The sequence below is a fragment of the Falco cherrug genome, chromosome 19 (genome assembly GCF_023634085.1).
Source record: "Falco cherrug isolate bFalChe1 chromosome 19, bFalChe1.pri, whole genome shotgun sequence".
Classification (NCBI taxonomy): Eukaryota; Metazoa; Chordata; class Aves; order Falconiformes; family Falconidae; genus Falco; species Falco cherrug.
Genome location: NC_073715.1, coordinates 4,530,499 through 4,551,311, shown reverse-complemented (window position 1 = coordinate 4,551,311; position 20,813 = coordinate 4,530,499). Strand labels below are relative to the sequence as shown.

At 60.8% G+C, this 20,813-nt stretch overlaps 2 protein-coding genes and 2 non-coding genes across 4 annotated transcripts; all 4 read right to left on the bottom strand.

Moving 5' to 3' along the window:
• Positions 1-4,492: 4,492 nt before the first annotated feature.
• ATP5F1B (ATP synthase F1 subunit beta) lies at positions 4,493-8,074 on the bottom strand. Its single transcript, XM_055696734.1, has 10 exons — positions 7,907-8,074; positions 7,159-7,341; positions 6,650-6,824; positions 6,305-6,426; positions 5,878-6,062; positions 5,621-5,779; positions 5,397-5,519; positions 5,069-5,281; positions 4,779-4,980; positions 4,493-4,679 (listed from the first exon to the last, which is right to left on the bottom strand). Exons 1-10 carry the CDS (start codon positions 8,046-8,048, stop codon positions 4,582-4,584), a joined length of 1,602 nt encoding a protein of 533 aa, XP_055552709.1. The 5' UTR covers positions 8,049-8,074; the 3' UTR covers positions 4,493-4,581.
• Positions 6,135-6,208, bottom strand: LOC114014952 (small nucleolar RNA SNORD59). The gene has a single exon (XR_003558670.1). It is a non-coding gene; the product is annotated as a small nucleolar RNA SNORD59 (small nucleolar RNA).
• Positions 7,045-7,116, bottom strand: LOC114014953 (small nucleolar RNA SNORD59). The gene has a single exon (XR_003558671.1). It is a non-coding gene; the product is annotated as a small nucleolar RNA SNORD59 (small nucleolar RNA).
• Positions 8,075-8,556: 482 nt separating the features above from the next.
• Positions 8,557-17,482, bottom strand: PTGES3 (prostaglandin E synthase 3). The gene is made up of 8 exons (XM_055696833.1): positions 17,184-17,482; positions 11,920-12,033; positions 11,671-11,740; positions 11,305-11,403; positions 11,003-11,092; positions 10,447-10,509; positions 9,968-9,992; positions 8,557-9,415 (listed from the first exon to the last, which is right to left on the bottom strand). Exons 1-8 carry the CDS (start codon positions 17,465-17,467, stop codon positions 9,396-9,398), a joined length of 765 nt encoding a protein of 254 aa, XP_055552808.1. The 5' UTR covers positions 17,468-17,482; the 3' UTR covers positions 8,557-9,395.
• Between the last annotated feature and the right edge of the window lie 3,331 nt (positions 17,483-20,813).

The window sequence follows — 20,813 nt, the reverse complement described above, 5'->3', positions numbered from 1 at the left end:
GCTCCCCGGCGAAGCCATGCCGAGGGGCTGGCACAGGGTGAGACCGCGGGAGCTCCGGCGGACCCCGGGGGCCATTTCCCAGCGAAGCACCGACACCACCCCCACCCCCCCCCCCCAGCAGCTCTGTGACCCCACGGGGCCCTGGCACAGCCCGGTGCTCCCTGGGGAACGCCACACTCCTGGCACAGGAACGCCTCTGCGGTGACAGCTAGTGCCCCCCCCGCAACTGCGACCCCCCCTCAGGCCAGAGGGGACCCCCGAGCCCTGTCCCTCCCCAGGCACAGCCCCAGGGATGCTCTGCGCAGCCGCCCGAGGCAGGATCCTCACAGCTGGGAACAAGCAGGAGCCGGAGCCCCAGCGCTGGCTCGGCACAGCCCGGGGATGGGCAGAGCTGCCGGTGACCTTCACCGCCCTGGAGCCCCCCCGCGCCCCCCCAAACCAGGGAACTGTGAGGAGGGCTCCTGGTGGGGGCCACCCCCGGGACAGGACCCTGCCTGGCCGCCCAAGGGGGTCCTGGCACATGGGGTAGGGGAGGAGACGGCGCGGGGGAGCCGAAGCCCAGGAGCTGAGGTGGGAACCCCGGTGCCGGTGGGGACCCCCAGGGACCCCCCACGGTGCTGCTGCAGCTGGTGCCCCCCCGATCCCACCGTGCAAGCCGAACCCACCATGGCCGAGGTGGCGCTGGCTCCACCGGCCTCTCCAGAAGGGCCAACGCTGCCGCTCCAGCAGCGGCTCATGGCACGGCTGGTGTCGAAACCCAGGCGGGGATTTCATCACACCCTCACCCAGCTCGGCCGGTGCCCCAGTGGGGGCTGGAGGGGCCGGGGCCACCGATTCTGCTCCCAGCTGCCGGGGCCACCGGTGATTCATCCGCCAGAGAAACCCGTATGGGCGGTGACGCGGGCTGCCACACACATGTCACTCCCGGAGGTCCTGGAGTGGCCCTGCAGCCACCCCCACCCCCCAGGGGCTGCCACAGCCCTCCGACCCCTGCCAGGAGCCCCCGGCCAGGGGTGGGGACACCAGCCATGGGGGGGCTGAAATAAGAAACCCCCTTTCTGGGCCCCCCAGCCAGCGATGCGCCGGACGGGAACGCTGCTGCCCGGCTTTTGGAGGTCAGAGGAGGCGGCAAAGGGATGTGCCAGAACCAGACAGGTGGCGGCCACAGGTCAGTGCCGCAGACTGGGATGGACTGGGAGTGTGCCAGGCACGGGGAGGGGGCCGGGAGCTGCGGGAGCGCAGCCAGGAGGGAAAGGAAAATCAAAGCTGGGAAGGTGGGAATTAAGCAGAGCGAGGGCAGGGGGCTGGGAGAGGGGAGATGAGCCGGGGGGCTGGGGGCTGCGCTCCAGCCGTGGCTGCCCCAGGATGGGGACCGGGGGCTGCGGCACCGCCACTCACCCTTGCTCTGGGGCCAAACGGGGCCCAGCCCCGGTGTGGGGTCACCCCGGGCCCCACGGGTGCCGGAGCCGCCCTCAGCATCGGCGGGCACACGGCCAGCGCTGGGTGCGGTGCGGGCAGAGGCCATCGCCTCCTGCCCAGGGCTGGGGCTCCTGCCCGCCGCGGCCCCGCTCCCCCCGCCGGCAGCACGTGATGGAGCGCGGAGCCGCAAACTGGGCCACGGCGCGTAACCGGAGCTGGCGGCGAGCGGGCGAGGTGAGGAGGACGAGGGCCGCCGGCAGAACGGGAGCCTTGAGGTGCTGGCACCGCCGGGGTCTGGCACCGCTGGGGTCTCACCGGCGGTGACGAGGCAGGTGCGTGGGGGCTGCTCCCACCGGAGCGGGCAGAGCCGACGTGGCAGCTCCCGTTTGCTGCGGCAGTAGAGCCCACCGGTGGCGGCACCCCCCGGCACCCCTCACCGTGCTCCCGGTGGCGGCGGTGGGTGCCAGGCAGGGACATGGGGCACTTGAGACAGGGACGAGCCCCCACAGCTGGGGGGGGTCGAGGGGCTCCAGGCCTGGGGGGGGGCTGTCAGTGCCGGTCAGCCGGTGCTGGCCCCGGCAGGGAGCTAGGCCCCCCCGGCCCGGGAGCACCGGGCGGCCCCGGGAGCGAGACGCGAATTAAAAAGGACGTTTTCAAAAACAACGAGACGCAACAACCGGCTGCCATTTCCCGGCTGCTTCCTGCGGGGGGGGGGGGGGTACGGACGGACACGGGGGGGGGGGGGGCACGGCCTCAGCCCCACCACCGGGAACCCCCCCCGGGCCCTGCGGCAAGGACAGGCCACCCCCTCCCCCCGCGCTCCCCCCCCCGCCCCCGCCGGGTCTCGCGTGGATGGGGGAGCGCCCCGCCCCCCCCCCGCCGCGGGGGGGTCCCGGGTCGGGAGGGGGCGGGGAACGAACGGGGCCGGGGAACGACACGACGCTGCAGGGGGGGGCTCCGTCCTGCGGGCGGGACGGGACCGGGAGGAACCGCACCGGGCACCGGGCCCGGGGCTCCCCGACAGGGCGGGGGGGCGGACGCCTCACCGCGGGGGGGGGGGGGGGGGGGGAGGGGGGGCGAAGGTTCGGCGGCGGCCGGTCAGGGGAGGGGGCACAGAACAACAACGCCTCACCGAGATGGGGAAACGGGAGCAGGTCCCGCCGAGGCCGCCCCCCCCCCCGCCCCAACACCCACCCCCCCCGCCCCGGACCGTTACCCCCGGTCCCGACCCCGCACCTGGCAGCGGCGGCGCGGGCCCGGCGGGCGGCCGGGGCCCCGGCTCAGGCGGCGCGGGGGCGGGAGGCGGCTCGGCATGGCGCGGCCCCTCCGCACGGACCGGGCCGGGCCGGGCCGGGCCGCAGCGCGCCGGGCCCGCGGAGCCCAGCAGCGGCGCAGGGCAGGAAGCGCCTCGCGCCGCCGGGCGGGTCCCAGCCCCCGCCCCCCGGCGCCGACGTCACCGCCGCCGCGATGGCGTCACCGGGAGCGGCGCCGCGCGTCATCGGGGGGTGGGCCCAGCGCCCACGTGGGAGGGGATCCCCGCCCCCGTAGGGGTCAGGGCGGGGGGAATCCCCACGCGAGGGCCGCTCCCCCCCCCCCCCCCATCCCCTCACCCCCCACCCCCAGCGGCGCGCGGCCCGTCACCCTCCCGGGTTCCCCGGGTCCCCCCGCCCCAGGTCCCCGGGGGACCGCCCTCCCCCCCGCCCGGTTTACCCGGGGCAACCCCCCCGCCCAGCGGCGGCGGCGGCGTCCTCACGGTTCCCACAGATCCCCCCTCCCCGGTTCCTCCGGGACCACCCCCTCGCCCCAGTGCCCCCCCCCCCCCCAAGTACTGCCCCCTCATCCCCGTCACCCTCACCCCCGGGACCACCCCCCCTCCCCGCTGCCCCCGGCATTCTCCCCCCGCAGCCCCGCCTCGCACCGGGACCGGGACCCCGGCATCGCCCGGCTCAGCGCGGCCGCAGGGACCCCCTCACCCCCCAGGATCCCCGGTGACGCCACGAGCAGGGTCCGGGGGCGCCTCCGGGGACGGCGGTGGGAGCAGGGGGTCCCGGAGGGCTGGGGGGGGGGGGGCTGTCCCGGTGCGGCCTCGGGGGACCAATCCCTACCCGGGGCGGGGGTCCCCTTCCCGGTGGCGAGGGGGTGCCGGCACGAAGCCGGGGCTGCCGGTACAACCGGCCGGGCTCAGCGGGGGTCCCGGTGCTCGAAGGGGAGGGGGGAGGGGGGGGGCTGTCCCCGTGCCCGGCCGCGTGGTGCGTACCTGGGGGCGGCGGGGCCGGCCCGGTGCCGGTGCCCGCTGGTGGAGCCGGGCGGCGGCGCAGGTGCTCCCGGCCCCGCGTGATGTCAGCGGCCGCCGCCGCCCCCTCCGCCACGCGGGACGCGCCGCCCATTTAAAGGGACCGCAGCCCTTCGTGGCATGGCGGGGGGGGGGGCGCAGGGAACGGCAAGGGGTACCCCCCACCACGGCCCCTCGGGCTGTAGCCCGTACGGGGACCCCCCCGCAGTACCCCCTCCCCCCCCCTCCGTGAGCCCTCGCTGTAGGGCCTGGCCCACCCCCACTGGGGTGGGGGGGGCTTTGGTGCCCCGGGGGGGAGGGCGCAGCCCCGCACCGAGGAGGGCCGGGCCGTGCGCGGCCCCCCGGGACCCCCCGGACAAAGCTGCAGCTGGCGGGGCGGGGGCGGCCCTTTGTGCTGCAAAACGGTGGAGCTGCAATCGGAGGGAGGGGGGGGGGTTACGACGGACACACACCAGCCCCTGCCCGTGGGAGGGGAGATCCCTCCCAGTTTCCGGGGACACCCTCGGCCGAGGGTCCCTTTGCTGTGCAGACCCCCCCCCCCAGTACAGCCCCTTGTCCCCCTCCTTTGGTGGAGGAGCCCCGCGGGGGGGCGGGGGGGGGCAGGGGAGAGCCCCCGGAACAGCCTGGCCTTGCCAGTCCCGTGGGCAGGGGGCTCATGGGACCCCCGGGGGCAGAGGAGAGCCCCCCCCGGAACAGCCTGGCCTTGCCAGTCCCATGGGCGGGGGGCTCCCAGGACCCCCAAGCCCCCAGGACCGGGAGCCGCAGCACACAAGGCACCGGGACGTTTTCACCGATGTTTTATTGGAAACGTTAAATACTGGGGGTCCGGCCCCAGGCAGAGCCGGTGGGGGGGCGCAGGGGGGCCAGGCTCAGGCGTGCTCTTCAGCCAGCTTCTCCGCCTTGGCCACCGCCTCCTCGATGGGCCCCACCATGTAGAAGGCCTGCTCTGGGAGGTGGTCGTACTCGCCTGGGGGGGAGACGCCTTGTCAGTGGGGGGAGCGGGGCGCCCAGCCCTGCCCAGCCCCTCTGGGCCCCCAGCTCCCCCCCGCCCAGGGGGCCACCTCACCTGCCAGGATCTGCTTGAAGCCCTTGATGGTCTCCTTCAGTGGCACCAGCTTGCCCATGTGGCCGGTGAAGACCTCGGCCACCTGGAAAGGCTGTGACAAGAAGCGCTGGATCTTGCGAGCCCGGGCCACCGTCAGCTTGTCCTCTTCGGAGAGCTCGTCCATGCCCAGGATGGCGATGATGTCCTGCAAAGACTTGTAGTCCTGCGCGGAGAGATGTGGGGTGAGCGGCCAGTGCCGGGCTTCAACCCCCTCCCAGCACCCCTGCGGGGGGCTGCCCTGGCCCCCTCACCTGCAGGATCTTCTGCACCCCCCGAGCCACGTCGTAGTGCTCAGGCCCCACGATGTTGGGGTCCATGATGCGGGAGGTGGAGTCCAGGGGGTCCACGGCCGGGTAGATGCCCAGCTCAGCGATGGCACGGGACAGCACCGTGGTGGCGTCCAAGTGGGCGAAGGTGGTGGCTGGGGCAGGGTCGGTCAAGTCGTCAGCCGGCACGTAGATGGCCTGGGGAGGCGGGAGGGGACGGTGGGCCCGAGGTGGGTGCCAGGCAGGAGGGGACGGTGGGCCCGAGGTGGGTGCCGCGGCTCACCCGGCGCGGCGGGGCCGGCCCTGCCCTCACCTGCACTGAAGTGATGGAGCCCTTGCGCGTGGTGGTGATCCTCTCCTGCATGGTACCCATGTCGGTGGCCAGCGTGGGCTGGTAGCCCACAGCGGAGGGGATTCTCCCCAGCAGGGCTGACACCTGGGAGGGAGCAGGGCCTGTGAGAGGCTGCCCGGGGCCTGGCCACCGCTGCGCTCAGCACCAGGAGCCAGCACGCCAGCAGCCCCGCACCGAGCACAGACCTCGGAGCCAGCCTGGGTGAAGCGGAAGATGTTGTCGATGAAGAGCAGCACGTCCTGACCCTCCTGGTCCCTGAAGTATTCGGCCACCGTCAAGCCTGTCAGAGCCACTCTGGCGCGGGCGCCCGGGGGCTCATTCATCTGTCCATACACCAGGGCGACCTGCGGGCAGGACCCAGGTGTCAGCACCGCACCGCTCTGCCACCCACGCCCCTGGTGCTGCCGGGACCCCACCCGGCCACTCGGGAGACCCAGCCCACCTTAGAAGTGGCATCTTTCAGGTTGATGACCCCAGACTCAATCATCTCATGGTACAAATCGTTGCCTTCACGGGTTCGCTCCCCCACGCCGGCAAACACCGAGTAACCGCCGTGGGCTTTTGCCACGTTGTTGATCAGCTCCATGATCAGCACAGTCTTGCCAACGCCAGCACCTCCAAACAAACCTGGGAGGGAAGAGGAGTTGTGCTCAACACCAAGCTGATCTGGCGGCTCCCAGTGTCTCCCTTCCCCCATTTCCTCCTCAGATCAATAAACGTGGCTTCAGCAAGCTCAGGAGAACGAAAGTCAAGTTGTTACTCATCAGTGAAGGAAATAACTGCTGCAGAGGGACTGGTCCTGAGCCTCAGTGGGGCTGGCAGGGTGCCCCCTCCCCAGACAACCCCCTTTTCCTCTAGGGGCAACGTACCGATCTTGCCGCCCTTGGCGTAGGGAGCCAGCAGGTCCACCACCTTGATCCCCGTCACCAGGATCTCCTGTTCAACACTCATCTCCACAAACTCGGGGGCTTCAGCGTGGATAGCAGCAAACCTGCAGCAGAACAGAAACGGAGCTGAGCAACTGAACCAAGACCCTCAGTCGGGGTGCTGGCAGGAGGCTGCGCAAGTGCAATCCCTGCTCATGACCCAGGAGAAAGGGAGCGTGGCAGGGACGCGCCACGTCCCTGTTCACACATGTGTCTCCTACTCCAGAACCCGTGCCCCCACCTCCAAGCCCCATGTGATGCTGGCTCCAGGTCCCTGGCATCACTCACTGTTTCGTCGTGATGGGGCCCCTCTCATCGATGGGTTCCCCAATGACGTTCATGATCCTGCCCAGGGTCTCGGGGCCAACGGGGATGCGGATGGGCGCGCCAGAGTCCAGCACCTTCTGTCCCCTCACCAGGCCTTCTGTCCCGTCCATTGCGATTGTGCGCACAGTGTTCTCCCCTGCCAAAGCCCAAGGACAGCATCAGAGCAGTGCCCTCAAGCTGACCCTGGGGACAGCTGCTGGTGGCTTCCCCAGTTCCTGCCAAAGGAACAGTTTGCTGGGAGGAGGACCAAGAGGAGCAGCAAAATCCAGGAAAAAAATAGCACAGAGCAAAATCGAGCCCAGGCCACGCTCACACTGCAGCCCTGCAGCCCAGAGCCCTCTGGCAGCCATTTTCCTCCTCCTCAGATTGAAATCCATGGCTTCAGCAAGCTCAGGAGAACGAAAGTCAAGACACATCATCACAGGAGGACCCCTCCCACCCTCTGCAGCCCTTCTGCGGCAGATGCTCACCCAGGTGCTGAGCCACCTCCAGCACCAACCGGGTCTCCCTGCCCTGCACCTCAAGGGCGTTGAGGATGGGGGGCAGCCCCTCATCGAACTGCACGTCCACCACTGCACCGATGACGGCCACGATGCGGCCGGTGGTCGAGCCGGCCTTGGCAGCAGCGGCGGGCTGGGCTGCATAGTCCCGTCCTGGGGGGAAGCAGAGTGACGAGTCAAGGTCAGCTGGGGAACGGGCAGCTCCCGGTTCCCGTGTGCGCTGGGGGTGCAGAGCTGGGGGTGCAGAGCTGGGGCTCCCCTGCATGCCCTGGCATGTGCCCAAGACCCCGGCACCCCGCCCCGTGCACCCAGGGCCCCCTGCAGCCCTCGATCTGCCCAGGACGCCCTGATTGCCTCTCGGTGCACCCAAGGCCCCTGCACCCTTCTCGGTGCACCCAGGACCCCCTGACTGGCCCTCTGTGCATCCCAGAGCCCCTGCTGCCCTCGATCTGCCCAAGCCCCCCTGAACACCCCTCGGTGCACCCGGGACGCCCTGAACACCCCTCGGTGCTCCCAGGACCGAGGTGCACCCCCCTGCATCCCCTCTGCGCACCCCAGACCCCTGCACCCTCCCCGGTGCAAGCAGGACCCCCGTACACCCCCGATGCGTCCATGGGACGCTGCCCCCCGTCCCCTCGCCCTGACGGCCCGGCCCACCGTGCCCCGGTAACGGGCCGGCGCAGGCCCCAAGGTGACCCCGCGGCCGCCCCGCACTCACGCGCCCCGGCGGCGGCGGCTGGGCCGGCCCCGCGGCTGAGGAGCAGCGGCAAGAGGTCGCGGCCCGGCCCGGCCCGGCGGCGCAGCAGCGGCCGAACGGCGGCGGCGGCGGCGGCCGAGCAACGACCCGCGAGCCCCAACATGGCGGCGCCGACTGAGCCCCGCGCCCCGCCCGCCCCACACGGCTCCCGAGGGGCGGGGCCGCCTCTGCGTCACGCCCTGCCGCACGAGCCGATTGGGCGCGGCCCGCATCCGCTCTCCCATTGGCCAAACCTACCTCGTTGCTTGCTTTCCGCCTCCTCGCCATTGGGTCCTAGCGCTATCCGTCAAGCAGCGCGATGAATTGATTGGCTAAGGTTGGCGGAAAGGGCGGGCACACGCGGAAGGGCACCGGAAGCACCGCGGCACGTGTCCCGCGCTTGTCCTTGGGGCGGTCGCCGTGACCGACGGCCCAGGCCCCGCCACCGGCCAAGCTCAGCCTCGAGGGGCCGCCCGCCCCCCACCGCGGGCCCAGCTCAGTCCCGAGGGGCCGTCCGTCCCCCCCAGCACCAGGCCAACCCGTTCCACCGCGCCCCAACCCCCCACCCCCACCGTAGGGGAGCCCACCCTAGGCACAGCAATGCACAGGCCCCAGGCAGAAGGAGAGCCAGGGAGTCTTCAACAGTTTATTAGAAAGAATGCAGACATTAAAAAAATCCCAGCTGCTCTGAACATAAATTGAGGTTTTTCAGCCCGGTTATGAGGCGCCCGCGCGCCCCCACGGTCTGTCACTCGCTTCCATGCCCACAGTGCAAATACGATTTGGTCTAAACGAACAGATTGACAAGCAACAACGTACAGCCACTCGCACCCCGGACTAGGAGATGTAAAGCTTTAGGGTCAAACGGTACCAGGGGACAGGCTCCAGCCACCTGCGCTGGGTGGGGAGCACGTGATGGGACTGAACACCAAAGGAGGAGAATTTTGTTTCCTTTTCAATACAAACTTTAGTGGAACAGACCTGAAGACACCACAGGGGTACTGCGCCTCGCCAGCCAAATTTTGTGAGCCAATGACAACACCCTTGTTTCAGCCAGTTTTGATCCCGGTACAAACATACAATTTCAGGCGGCAGAGAGGGGGGTGGGGGAAATTGCTCATTTACCACTTGGTGTAAATTCAGGATTCTCCCATTGTAATTACATCTGCTACGAGGCAAGGAGGCTCCGTAAACTTTATTGCAACTGTTCTCTATGGATTGCCTACACCTCAATTGGGTTTTTTTGGAAGTCTGGAAAACGGTTCACACATAACGTTATTGCCTCTCGTGGCTTAAGACCGCCCCGTGCCATAGTACACACCTACCATCGGTGAAGCCATTTAAAATGGACTGAAAATGGGTTAAAAGATGCAGGATCTCCCTTTAGGGCTATCAACTCAGGAATTCTTATCTCGATTATGAAATGTTGTAATGAACTTCTTTCCCCAAACCCTGAAGACGACAGTTTTCCTTACTCCAGATCCGGCATTTCTAGAAAGAAAAACAGAGCATTAGCAGGTTTGGGTTGGTTGGTGGTTTTTTTTGTTGTTTTAAAAAAAAAAAGAAGCTACCAGGAGCCCCCATTATCACAAGGGACACAAGCACAAAGATCCAGCCTCAATCACGAAGGGCACAGCACCTTCCAAGGCCTCTGACCCCACCCTTGGTTCTTCACAAGGAAGATCCACATGCAGCCACTGCTGCAAGCGCAGAAGTCACACAAGTAGAGCCAGTACCAGGCACTGATGCCCCCCCGCCCCAAGCATGTGCCTGCTGCTCTTAAGGCCAAAGCCTCCCCAGGACCACAGCTGGCTGGGAAGGTCAAACTCGTGTTTCCTGCTTGTGTGGAAAGGCTTTTGCTAGATTATATAGTGTCACACTGCTCAGGCAGGGCACTGGCATTAGCTCCCAGCTGGGATTCAGTGAGACTAAAAGGACAGAGAATCTCCTGGCTCTGCTCAAGGCTCTCGCTCAGCAAGGAGTGTTCAGCACGCACTTGCACCGTTGCACAGTGTGCAGAAAGAAACAAGAACACCGACTTACTTTCATCATCACTGTCTGGCGAGTCCTGGAAAGAAGAAGAAACATTAACTGGAGCAGACTGTGCGTGAAGGCACTCTTCCCTCTATCACCACTAACACAGCAATTGAGCTGCTGCTTCCAAAGCCCAGCAGCAAGCGTGCGCTCTGCCAGAGCGTATACCCCGAGGAACCCCACAGGTTCCACAGGACATGCTTCACTTGGCCTCACCGGCCAGGCCCACAGTAACCAGCGGTCACTGTGGAGGGGGCAGACACCAAGCTGTCCAGACACTGCAAGCACTGGCAGCACTGCCCTCACCACTGCTGCTGGAGGGAAGGAAGATGACTTTCACAAGTGCCATCATTCATCCAGACAAGGTCTGGTGCTATTTAAGCCTTTGACAGCACTGAATGAGTGCAAGTTTGACTTCAGCAAGCAGCATCGAATGCACAGGGTGCTGAACCAGCCCTGCACGTATTTACTGCAAACAAAGTACTTACATCATCTGCCCCATCTACTTCTGGCAAGTCTACGTCGTCATCTCCGCCCATGTTATTCATCATCTGTTCCAGAGACATAATAGCCACATTACAGGGGTGAAGCCAACCACACTCTACCTCAACTAGGGGAGCACTGTAAAAATCTAAAAATAACTTAAAATTGTCATAGTCAACAGCTGCCAGGCCTTTGGACAGATCAGCTGCACCTATGTAGGGATTACAAGGTGAGCATCTGAAAAAAATAATCTGAAGTTAATGGCTTGGCAAACCAACTGGTGCAGAAAGTCAGCACTGTTGTCTACCACAGGATGTATGTTCGCTTCCTATTTAATAGCCAACACAAATGGTCAACTTGGCTGTGGCATGGACAGCCCACAGCACTGGTTAAAGCTGGCAACAGCTGTGCCTCGGCAAACCGGCAGAGCCTGCACCGGGACCAGCAGCCAGGAATGCGCCAGGAGGAGGAATGTGACTCTTCCTACAGCGGTCTGTCCCTGCTTGCCAAGACACAGCCCAGAAGGGAACCCCAAACTTCCAGGGACCCATCTTCGCATACCTCAGAAAAGCGATCGAAGTTGGACATGTCTTCATCTGAATCATCTTCCCAATCTTTCCAGTTGTTGAAGTCCACACTGAGCCAGTTGAGCTGCACATCAACACAAGAAGTTATTTAAGGACAAGCGAGTAGCAAGCTGTTACTGACAGAAGGTTAATAAGAAGTGCCAATCTGATCAGAAGCAAAGTAAGTGACCCATTAACTGCTACATCATTTAAACATGACCCAAATATTAAACAAAACTAAAACCCAGGGGAGGCAGCAGGCAGTGCTGCCCTGGCCACCACGGAGCCCACACCCACCTTTGCCCTCTCTTTTGTTAACCTCGGCCATGCCTGACCAGATTCTCCTTTTCGTAAACAACACAAGATAGATCTGTCTGTTCTTTTATGCTTTGATTCCTGAAAAAGAGCAAATACACATCAGTACAATCATCACAAACTTCATCAGGAACTGCTTCTATTACTCCTTTTGTCTTAAGCTAGCAACTTATTCTCGGTCCTGAAAAACACCATCCAGAGATGCTTCCGTGGATCTGAGTTTAAGCACATTCTTACAGTCTAAGAAACGATGTGCCCACAATACCAGAAGCAGCCGGAAGAATGGATGGTATTTTTCAGGATACAGCACTAAGAACAAAACAAGATGAGAGTCAAGAGGATACTTACATTTGGATCAATATTATTAAAAAGGTCAATTTCGTTTAAATGTTTAAAGTTATCACTTCCTCCAAGACAACTGTTAAAAGGAAAAAAAAAGTTTGCATTTAGCACAAGACACCTTATAAAATAAATATAGCTCATTAACAGAATTCTATACTTTGTCAAGTTGTTCTGAAAAACCATCTGATCACCATCAGCACAGCCTTTATGTATCTCCCTGTACCTTTCAGCTTCGTCAAGGTCCAAATCACTTACCTGAACGTAAGTTTGGATTTTTCAAAATTTACATTAACATCTTTACTGTCTTCAACGCAAAATTCAATAAAGACATAGTCCCTCCGGTCGTACCACTTCGCAGAAGCGGGCTGCCTGTGAACAGACCATTTAAGAAAAGTTCAAATCAAGTTTTGTACCTTTCATCAAAATACCTGAAAAATATTTTCAAACTCACCCTTCCATGCTACCAGTAAACTTAACACTGGCTTTCCTTTTGTTTCTCCCCAAAAGGCAACTCGAGCAGTTTGATTTTTTTTTTATTACAGTTCAGGAAGTTCAACTAAAAGACTCCTTCCTGTTCTTAAAAGCTGCATTATTAGCTTATTATTAATAATCTTTAAAAGGCACTTAAGGCTGAAAAAAGCTTTAATAATAAAGAGATACAACACATTTAGTGCCTAATGCCCCTAAAAAGCTCATGCCAACATTCCTTGGAGAAGCCATCAGAGCCTGTGAGACTACAGTAAGCGCTACAGCACACCAAAATTATGACAAACTTTTCAAGATGAGCTACCACAGATTATGACACAATTTCAGTCACCTTTAACAGCTACACAGGCAGACTTCATGATGCTTTTTATTATCCAGAGTTAAAAGCCCAAAGCCATTGAAAATCCTACTTTTTTGGACATTGTTACTATTTAAAAAAAATGGATCCTTCCAACAACCTTGCTGTAAGACCCAGCTGAAGTCAGTACAGGTACCGGACTTGAAAAAAAAAAATCACTTTTTTTCTGTTCTGACTTCTTGCTACAACCTTCTATGTACAGACTTTTAACTCCTACGCTCTCAAGGATCTTCCTGGTTTTGCACAAGTATCACAGGCAGCAACAGCCTGTCCAGGGCACCAGAAAACGTGCCAGGGCTCCTGACCGACTGTTGCGTGTTTGCAATTCTACAGCCAGAACTCACCTGCAAAGCTCAAGTGCGGCCATACCCGATCGGCGGGTGAAAGTGACCCAGACCCAGCTCCCCACGCCTGGGACTCCCTCCCCCTGGTTTCAGTTATTCTCCTGGCAACTCAGGCCAAGCCCACAACCAAATGTCTGCATTCCAGGAAAAAGCAAACAGCCACCCAGTGGGAGCTGCTGTTGCTAAGGCACAGAAGACAACGACGGGTGCTTCTCACACTTCAGCTATCTTCCAGAGGTGCAAGACTGAAGCTGGGATTTCACAGCTAACGCCCCTACAGAGAAGACCTCAAAAGACCTACCTGTGAGTCCGACTGAAGTGAAATGTTCTGGTCACTTACCGTGATGGTTACTGTGACTACACAAAGCTAAACCACACAAGGACACAAAGAAAGCTGGTGTTCCGCCCTGTATGTGACTGAGCAGCTTCCCCTTCGCGCACCAAGGAGTGACACTGGGTCTCAGCATTGCACTCTTCGCATTACAGCACAGTAACCTGACAAACTATAATTACCTTTTCAGAATACGTATTAAGGTGACCATTGCCAAGCCTTCAGAACAGATTGTGACTCACCTGATCATCAATCAATTCAATTCTTGGTGTCAAACTGACATAACTAGCAAAATTACTTACCAAGTGCTGCACCACTCCCCAAAGCAGCCCCACTCCCCCACCCCAGGGCTGGCTCCTGTCCTGCTCTGTACACCTGCCTGCAGGATGAACTGAACCAGGACCCAGCCCAGAGCCACCAGCACCAGCTTTGAGCTCCATCAGTGCTACCCGTACAAGCACCAGTGCCAGCTCACTGAGAGGCTGGTACAGCAGCAGAAGCAGCCGTGACTGCCTCCTCCAGCACTAGCACCTGTTTTAAGTGCAGAAAGCATCTGATCAGAGGCCAGTAACAGAGCATTTAACTTCTGAGAGCACAAAACCTACCTTGTTTCTGAATGCAACCTTTAGTTTCTAGCAGGATACTGTCCCCCCGAGTGAAAACCTAATGCTTTCCCTTGTAGCAGCATTTTTGGGAAATGTTAAGGCATCTCCTTATTCAGGTAAAGCACAGCAATAGCAGAGTAGCAAATTTCTTACTACAGTATTTTTAATTCCTTACTGGACATAGTTTTCCTCTTCTAAAAGGGAATGAAAGACTCTGAGGAAAAAAGGGGATGAGAAACGACCTGCTCTGCTCCCTCTGTGCACGCCTCTGCATTTGGGAACTGAGCAGCAGCCATTTCTCACGCTGCTGGAAGACAAAAATCCCCTCTGCGTGGAACTGGTACATGCTCAAGCACACTGTTATCAGAACAGAAATCTCAGTGTCCCTGCCCACGATGATGCAGGGGCTCCTGCTGAATAGCTTTAACACTTCACAAACATTTTCAATGTCAATGGAGATATCTCCAGCCTCCCCAGGGAGCTGCAGGCATTCCTCAGTTTTGCAGCTTTGGTTTGGCCTTGACCTCGGTATCTTTGCCAAGATCAGGGGTCAGAGGCACCAAAAGCCTGTTCACAGCACTTCCAAAAGTCTCACCGAGCTGTCCTAGAGCTGAAGGAAACTCACATACGTCCAAGCTACAAAAGGGAATGAAAGATCAAAGAAAATGCACTAGAACATCATTCATGTTTCTAACACTAAACGCATGCCGCCTCCCCAGATATTTAGTACTTACCACTCTGAACGTGCCTACTGTAATTAAAGCTAGGATGGGGTTGCCTCTTATCCTTTTTATCTGTTTTTCTAATCTCTCATCCTCCCAAAGGGAGGATGGAAACCTTCCTTTGCCTGTCCGTGAAGCGCTTTAGTCAGGACTTACCATTCAAACCAGTAATGCAGGATACATTGGAACTACTAACCAAAGTTACAGATGAGACGGAAGTCGCAGCTCATTTGCGTTGCCTGCCTACACCAAGATTCCTAGGAGACAACCCTTGTGGAAGCCAAGGGTAAGGCGTGCACGTGCTCCGAGTGCTTCAGGGGGATGGTTCCCCTACGCCCACAGAAAGTCTTCTGTTTTCTTACAGGCACCAAGAAACACTGCCAGGACTTCTGAGCAGAGTCACTTGTTACACGGAAAGCCTCACGTCTCCTTCTTGCTCAAGCAAACTAATCCCAGGGGACCTCAGCCTTATGCCAACAGCGCCAACCTGAGTACAGGCTTTGGTTATGTATCATCCCCATGTCCTAATGGGATTTAGATTTCTCTGAAACAGAGAAGTTAATTTAAACATGCTTTTACCCATGCAGCAATAAACCACAGCAGACTTGGAGCAGCATACAGCCCAGGGAACCCATCACTAGGGTTCCACATTCAGCAAGGATTTCTTCTGTCAAATCTACACTTGCTGCCACCTGTGCATTTTGGTGACTTCCTAAACAGACACAGCTGCCATGCATCTCCATCCAACTGCCTCTTCTAGTCATCATATTCAGAAGACAATCATGACAACAGCACCACAGAACAGCTTCTAGAAGCTTCACAGCAGAAATTTCCTGCTACTGGGCAATGTGTGGGCTCAGCTTCACCCAAGCGACCTCCCTGCTTCGCCTGATCCACAGGGGCTCTGTGGTTGGCTGCCCACAATGCCAAGAGCCACCATTTGGCCACAGGCACCCTGGTCTCCAGCATAACCACAGGCGCAGAAGCTGCTCCTTGCACACCATACTCACGAGCTGAATCTTCAGTTCTTAAATGTTTGTAGCTCGGTGCGATTCAAGAAGTTTCCAAACCTGTCCTTGCGCTTCCTCGGCCACTCTGCAGACTGTGCCTACTGGAAGCCTGTCTTTGTCTCCTGGAAAGCATCCCAACAATACCTACAATTTGAGAACACTGGAAAAGCTGTCTGCTGAACAAGACTTTTACCCCCAGACAGCAGTAAGAAATCTGTTCTACAGAAGTAGTTTTGCTTTCATTTATATACTCTGGAAAGGCGCCTTTTTTTTAATTAAAAAATTAGTTTCAGACCATAGGCAATTGTAAGTGGGATGCAGTAGCATTTTAGTTTCAAGATTATGCATTCTACAGACATTAAACATGAAAAACTCCCAACTTTTTTAATGTGCTTCTCGCTTTCAGTCACACTAAGCTGAAGCAGCCGCACATTTCAGAGTTTCAGAAGAGCTGCACTGAAGTAAATGCCTCTCTGGGGACAAGGGGGCAAAAAGCAACAAGTGACATCGGCTTTTCCACCGAGTGGTAATGCTTTCCTCAGCACCTGTGGCAGACCAACCTTTCTGACAAAAAAAAGCCTCAGAAAAATACTACCCCCTCCAGTCACTGAAGCCAAATACGGGGAAATCCAGACTGTCAGTGGGCAACGCTGCCATCAGGTTCAGGGGCAGCGCACCCCTTCCTTAACCGCCTGGTTTTGCTCTCAGAACCCCCCCTCCGCAAAGTTTGGCTCCTCTTTCACTTGCACGGCTAGAGAACACTCACGTTGGCTGGAGCTCTGTCACGAGCAGCAGACGCTGGTTTTGGGTCACTGAAGCAGCTTCAGTAGAATTACAATGAAGCCAGCTAATTAGGACTCCCCAGCATGGCACGAGCATTGCCTCGGAGCCCGGGTTTCCACTCGGGATATACCGGAGGCCGCACGAGCCACTCTCGGAGAAGGAATCCAGCCGCTCGGCTCCGCTTCCCTCCCGAGCACCCGGGGCTCTGCCCGCTCCCCCGCAGCCGGGAAGCTTCCCGAGCAGGCTCCGGCACCTGCACATGCACCACGGAGGCATCTTTTCACTTTTTTTTTTTACGTGGAGAGCTAAGAGCTTACAGACAGACCAGCATGCCCGTAGGTAGCGGGCAGCACCGCGGATTTATTACTTACCGGGAAATGTTCTCAATTTTAGCTACTACCGCGTGCTGGAGGTCAGCGCTGAGCGACCCCTCCAGCCACGCTCAACACCCCCGTTCCGGGCGGCCCCTACACCGGCCGAGGGCCGGGCCCCGGCGAGCCCGCTCCGCCCCGGACCCATTCATTCCACACGCCCGGGCCCCGCAGCGCGGGGGCGGCAGATCCGTGCCCCGTTCGCTTTAACCGGGGGCAGACACGGGCCGGGCCGGAGCGCACAGCGACCGCCGGGCCCACCCCTACGGCGGGCGGACACCGGAGCGAGCCCCACGGAGGGGGGAACCCCCCGACCGCGTCGAGCTCCCCCGGGCCGCGGGGACACGCGGGCCGGCCAAGGTCACCACGCGTGCTGGCGGGACCCCACGCCCCACTCCCCTCCCGCCTCCCGGCGCGGGGCCGCGCCCCCCGGCGGCCCGGGCCCGCTGAGACCGGGCCGGCCTGGGCCGCCCCGCGCGCCCTCGCCTCTCCCCAGCCCTAGGCCTCACATGGCGAATGGCGGCGGCTCCGGCTGGCGCTCCTGGCGGGGGACGGGGAGAGGGGTGGCCAGGCTCCGGGTCCGGCTCTGAGTGGCGGCGGACGGCAGCGGCGAGCGGGCGGGCAGGCAGGCAGGGCCGTGACTCCGGCGGCGGCGGCGCTGCGGCGGACTCGGGGCTCGGCTCGGCGCGGCCTCGTTCCCACAATGCCCCGCGCACTCGGCCCTCGGCGGCGCCCAGCGCTGGTGACGCAGCAAAATACCCGCCGCGCCGCCTCCCGCCGCTGCCCTGCGCATGCGCGGCCCCCGCGCGCGGCCCCTGGCGCGCCCCGCCGCCCGCCCCGCCCCGCCCCGCCCGCGCGCCCGCTCCCTCCTCCCTTCTAGCAGCTTCTCGCCGCGCAGGCGCAGTGCGGCCCGGCGGCCCGGGGCGGGGCCCGCCGTTGCCGTGGCGACGGGGCAGCCCGCCCCCTGCCTTCCCCCGAGGGCTGCCGGGGACGGGGGTCTCCCTTCGGGCCCCCGCTATGGCTGGGGGTCTCTCTGCAGGTTCCCCACCGGTGTTGGGGGTCTCCCCACGGACCCCTGCCCACAGGGCCCTGCCAGGGCCGGGGATCTCTCCAGGGGTCCCCCCCCGTGGCTGAGGGTCTCACCATGGGCCCCTGCTAGGAACAGGGGTCTCTCTGCAGGGCTGGGAGTCTCCCCCTGGGTCCCCCATCATGGCCGGGGGTTCTCTACAGGCCCTTGCTAGGACCAGGGGTCTCTGTGGGTCCCCACCAGGGCCAGGGGTCTCTCCTCAGGGCATTTCCAGGCCCCGCCTCGCCACGGCTGGGGGTCTCCCTGCGGGCCCCTGCCAGGGCTGGCTGTCTCTCCACAGGGCCCTGCTGGCACCAGGGGTCTCTCCATGGGTCCCCACCAGAATTGGGGGTCTCTCCACAGGGCCCTGCTGTGGCTGGGGGTCTCTCCAGGGGTCCCTCACTGTGGCCAGGGGTCTCTCCATGGGCCCCTGCCAAGAGCAGGGGTCTCTCTGCAGGGCTGGAAGTCTCCCTGCCGGTCCCCCACCATGGCCAAGGGTCTCTCCATAGGCCCCTGCTGGGACCAGGGGTCTCTGCACGGTCAGGAGTCTCTCTGCAGGTCCCCCACGGTGGCTGAGGGTCTCCCCATGGGGCACTGCCAGGGGTGGGGGTCTCTCCGCAGGGCCGGGGGTCTCCCTGTGTGCTCCACCATGGCTGGGGGTCTTTCTGTGTGCCACCATGGCTGGGGGTCTCCCCACCATTGTAAAACACCAGAGCTCTCTTACATACCCATTTTCTTACTCCAGACAAAGAAATATTTATTACCTAACGAATAAAGAGGGAATAAATTTTGGTAATGTAGCTATTTTCAAGTGCCGTTGGCTAAATTTAGCTACCTACAGGTCTAATAAAGCATCTTAAGAAATACTTTTTTTTTTTTTTTTTTTTAGTTTTGAGAACTCACCTGTTCCTAGATTCTTTTCTGTAAGTATTTCTTTTGGATCCTAATACAGGCTTCACAATTCTTGAATTTTATTTCACCCAAGTCAGAACTTTGGGGCTGAAATTATTTAGATATTGTACTGAAGAATGACAAATGCACAGAACAGATTAAGTTGTGGCAGAATATTAGAATGTCGCAAAGCCTACCCTTTTCTTTCAGTTGACAACTTCATTAACAAAATGCATTCTCACTGCCTTTCTGTTACCATTATATTTAACAGGTCAACATCCCATGGGTTCAATGTTTTCCAAGACGGCAGGTCACCTAAGCTAGAGTTTTTCAGAAACAACACGTTGCTGCTCACCCTTTCGACACACCGTAACTCTACTTCCATTCCTAGCAGTAACGTCTTAGTCAAACCTGCTCCACAAATTCACTCTTACCTGACAGCCACCATGTTCTTAAAGCACTGAACCCGCAGTTCCTAAAGGCCATTAAAAGTTGTTCTCTTAACGTTTGAAGACCCAGGCTACAACAATGAAAACCTCTTATTTTTTCCTAAGTTGACCTACAACTTGGTTCTCTGGTTAGTTCATGGTAGCTGTTCCAAGTACTCAAGTGTATGAAGAAAACCCAAGGCACAGGATTTACAATTTTTCACGATTTAACAGGGCAGACATGAACAACCGGTGCCATCTCATTCCCCCCCATCGGACACTCCTGCTGGCACATCCTCAGTGATGGGCAGCCGTGGCCACTGCAGGTGCCGAGGTGGCCGTGCTGAGGTGGCCATCCTTGGGGAGGTGGCCACGCCGAGATGGCCGTGCTGAGGTGGCTGTGCCGAGGTGGCTGTGCAGAGGTGGCCGTGCCGAGGTGGCCGTGCTGAGGTGGCCGTGCTGATGTGGCCATGCTGAGGTGGCCGTGCTGAGGTGGCCATCCTTGGGGAGGTGGCCATGCCAAGGTGGCCATTGCTGAGGTGGCCGTGCCGAGGTGGCCGTGCCAAGGTGGCCATCCTTGCAGAGGTGGCTGTGCCGAGGTGGCCATGCTGAGGTGGCTGTGCTGAGGTGGCCATGCCAAGGTGGCCGTGCCGAGGTGGCCATGCTGAGGTGGCTGTGCTGAGGTGGCCGTGCCGAGGTGGCCGTGCTGAGGTGGCTGTGCTGAGGTGGCCGTGCTGAGGTGGCCGTGCTGAGGTGGCTGTGCTGAGGTGGCCATCCTTGGGGAGGTGGCATGCTACCTCCCAAAGCCAGAGAAGGAGAGAACGGCCGCCCCAAACAGGCCTTTCAATGCCAGGTCATCTGTCTTTGTGGCCCATCCCAAAGAATCCTTCCTGAAAGGGACAATGCAGAGCAGGGAATCGGGGAAGGTCACTGTCCAGACTGAAGGTAGAGGTGAGCGAAAGGCCTCAGGGTCCCGCAGCCCAGTCCTCGCACAGGGCCCATCACTGGCCTGTCCATGGCTGGACACTGCCCCTGGGCCCATTCCTGGCTGGATACTGTCCCCAGGCCTGTTCCTGGCTGGGTACCATCCCCGGGCCCATTCCTGGATGGATGCTGCCCCTGGGCCCATTCCTGGCTGGGCCCCATCCCTGGGCCTGTTCCCTGCTGGACACCATCCCTGGGCCCATTCCCGGTTGGGCCCCATACCCAGGCCTGTTCCTGGCTGGATGCTGCCCCGGGCCCGTTCCTGGCTGGGCCCCATCCCTGGGCCTGTTCCCACCTGGGCCCCATCCCCAGGCCCGTTCCCAGCTGGGCTCCGGCCCCAGGCCCATTCCTGGCTTGGCTCCATCCCCTGGCCTGTTGTCCCAGCTGGGCCCTGTCCCCAGGCCTGTTCCCTGCTCAGCCCTGTTCCCGGACCCGTTCCTGGCTGAGCCTCATCCCTGGGCCCAGACCTGGCTGGCCCCATCCCTGGGCCTGTTCCCAGCTGGGCCCTGTCCACACACCCATTTCCAGCTGAGCCCCCTCCCCACGCCCGTTCCTGGCCTGGCCCCATCGCTGAGCCTGTTCCCAGCTTGGCCCTGTCCCCAGCTGGTCACCATCCCCGGACCTGTTCCCTGCTCAGCCCTGTCTCCAGGCCCATTCCTGGGTGGGCCTCATCCCTGGGCCTGTTCCCAGCCCCATGGGCCATGGGGCCCTGGCTGCTCCCACCGAGCCTGTGCCCGGCAGAACCCTTCTCCAGCCCACCCTGGGGTCAT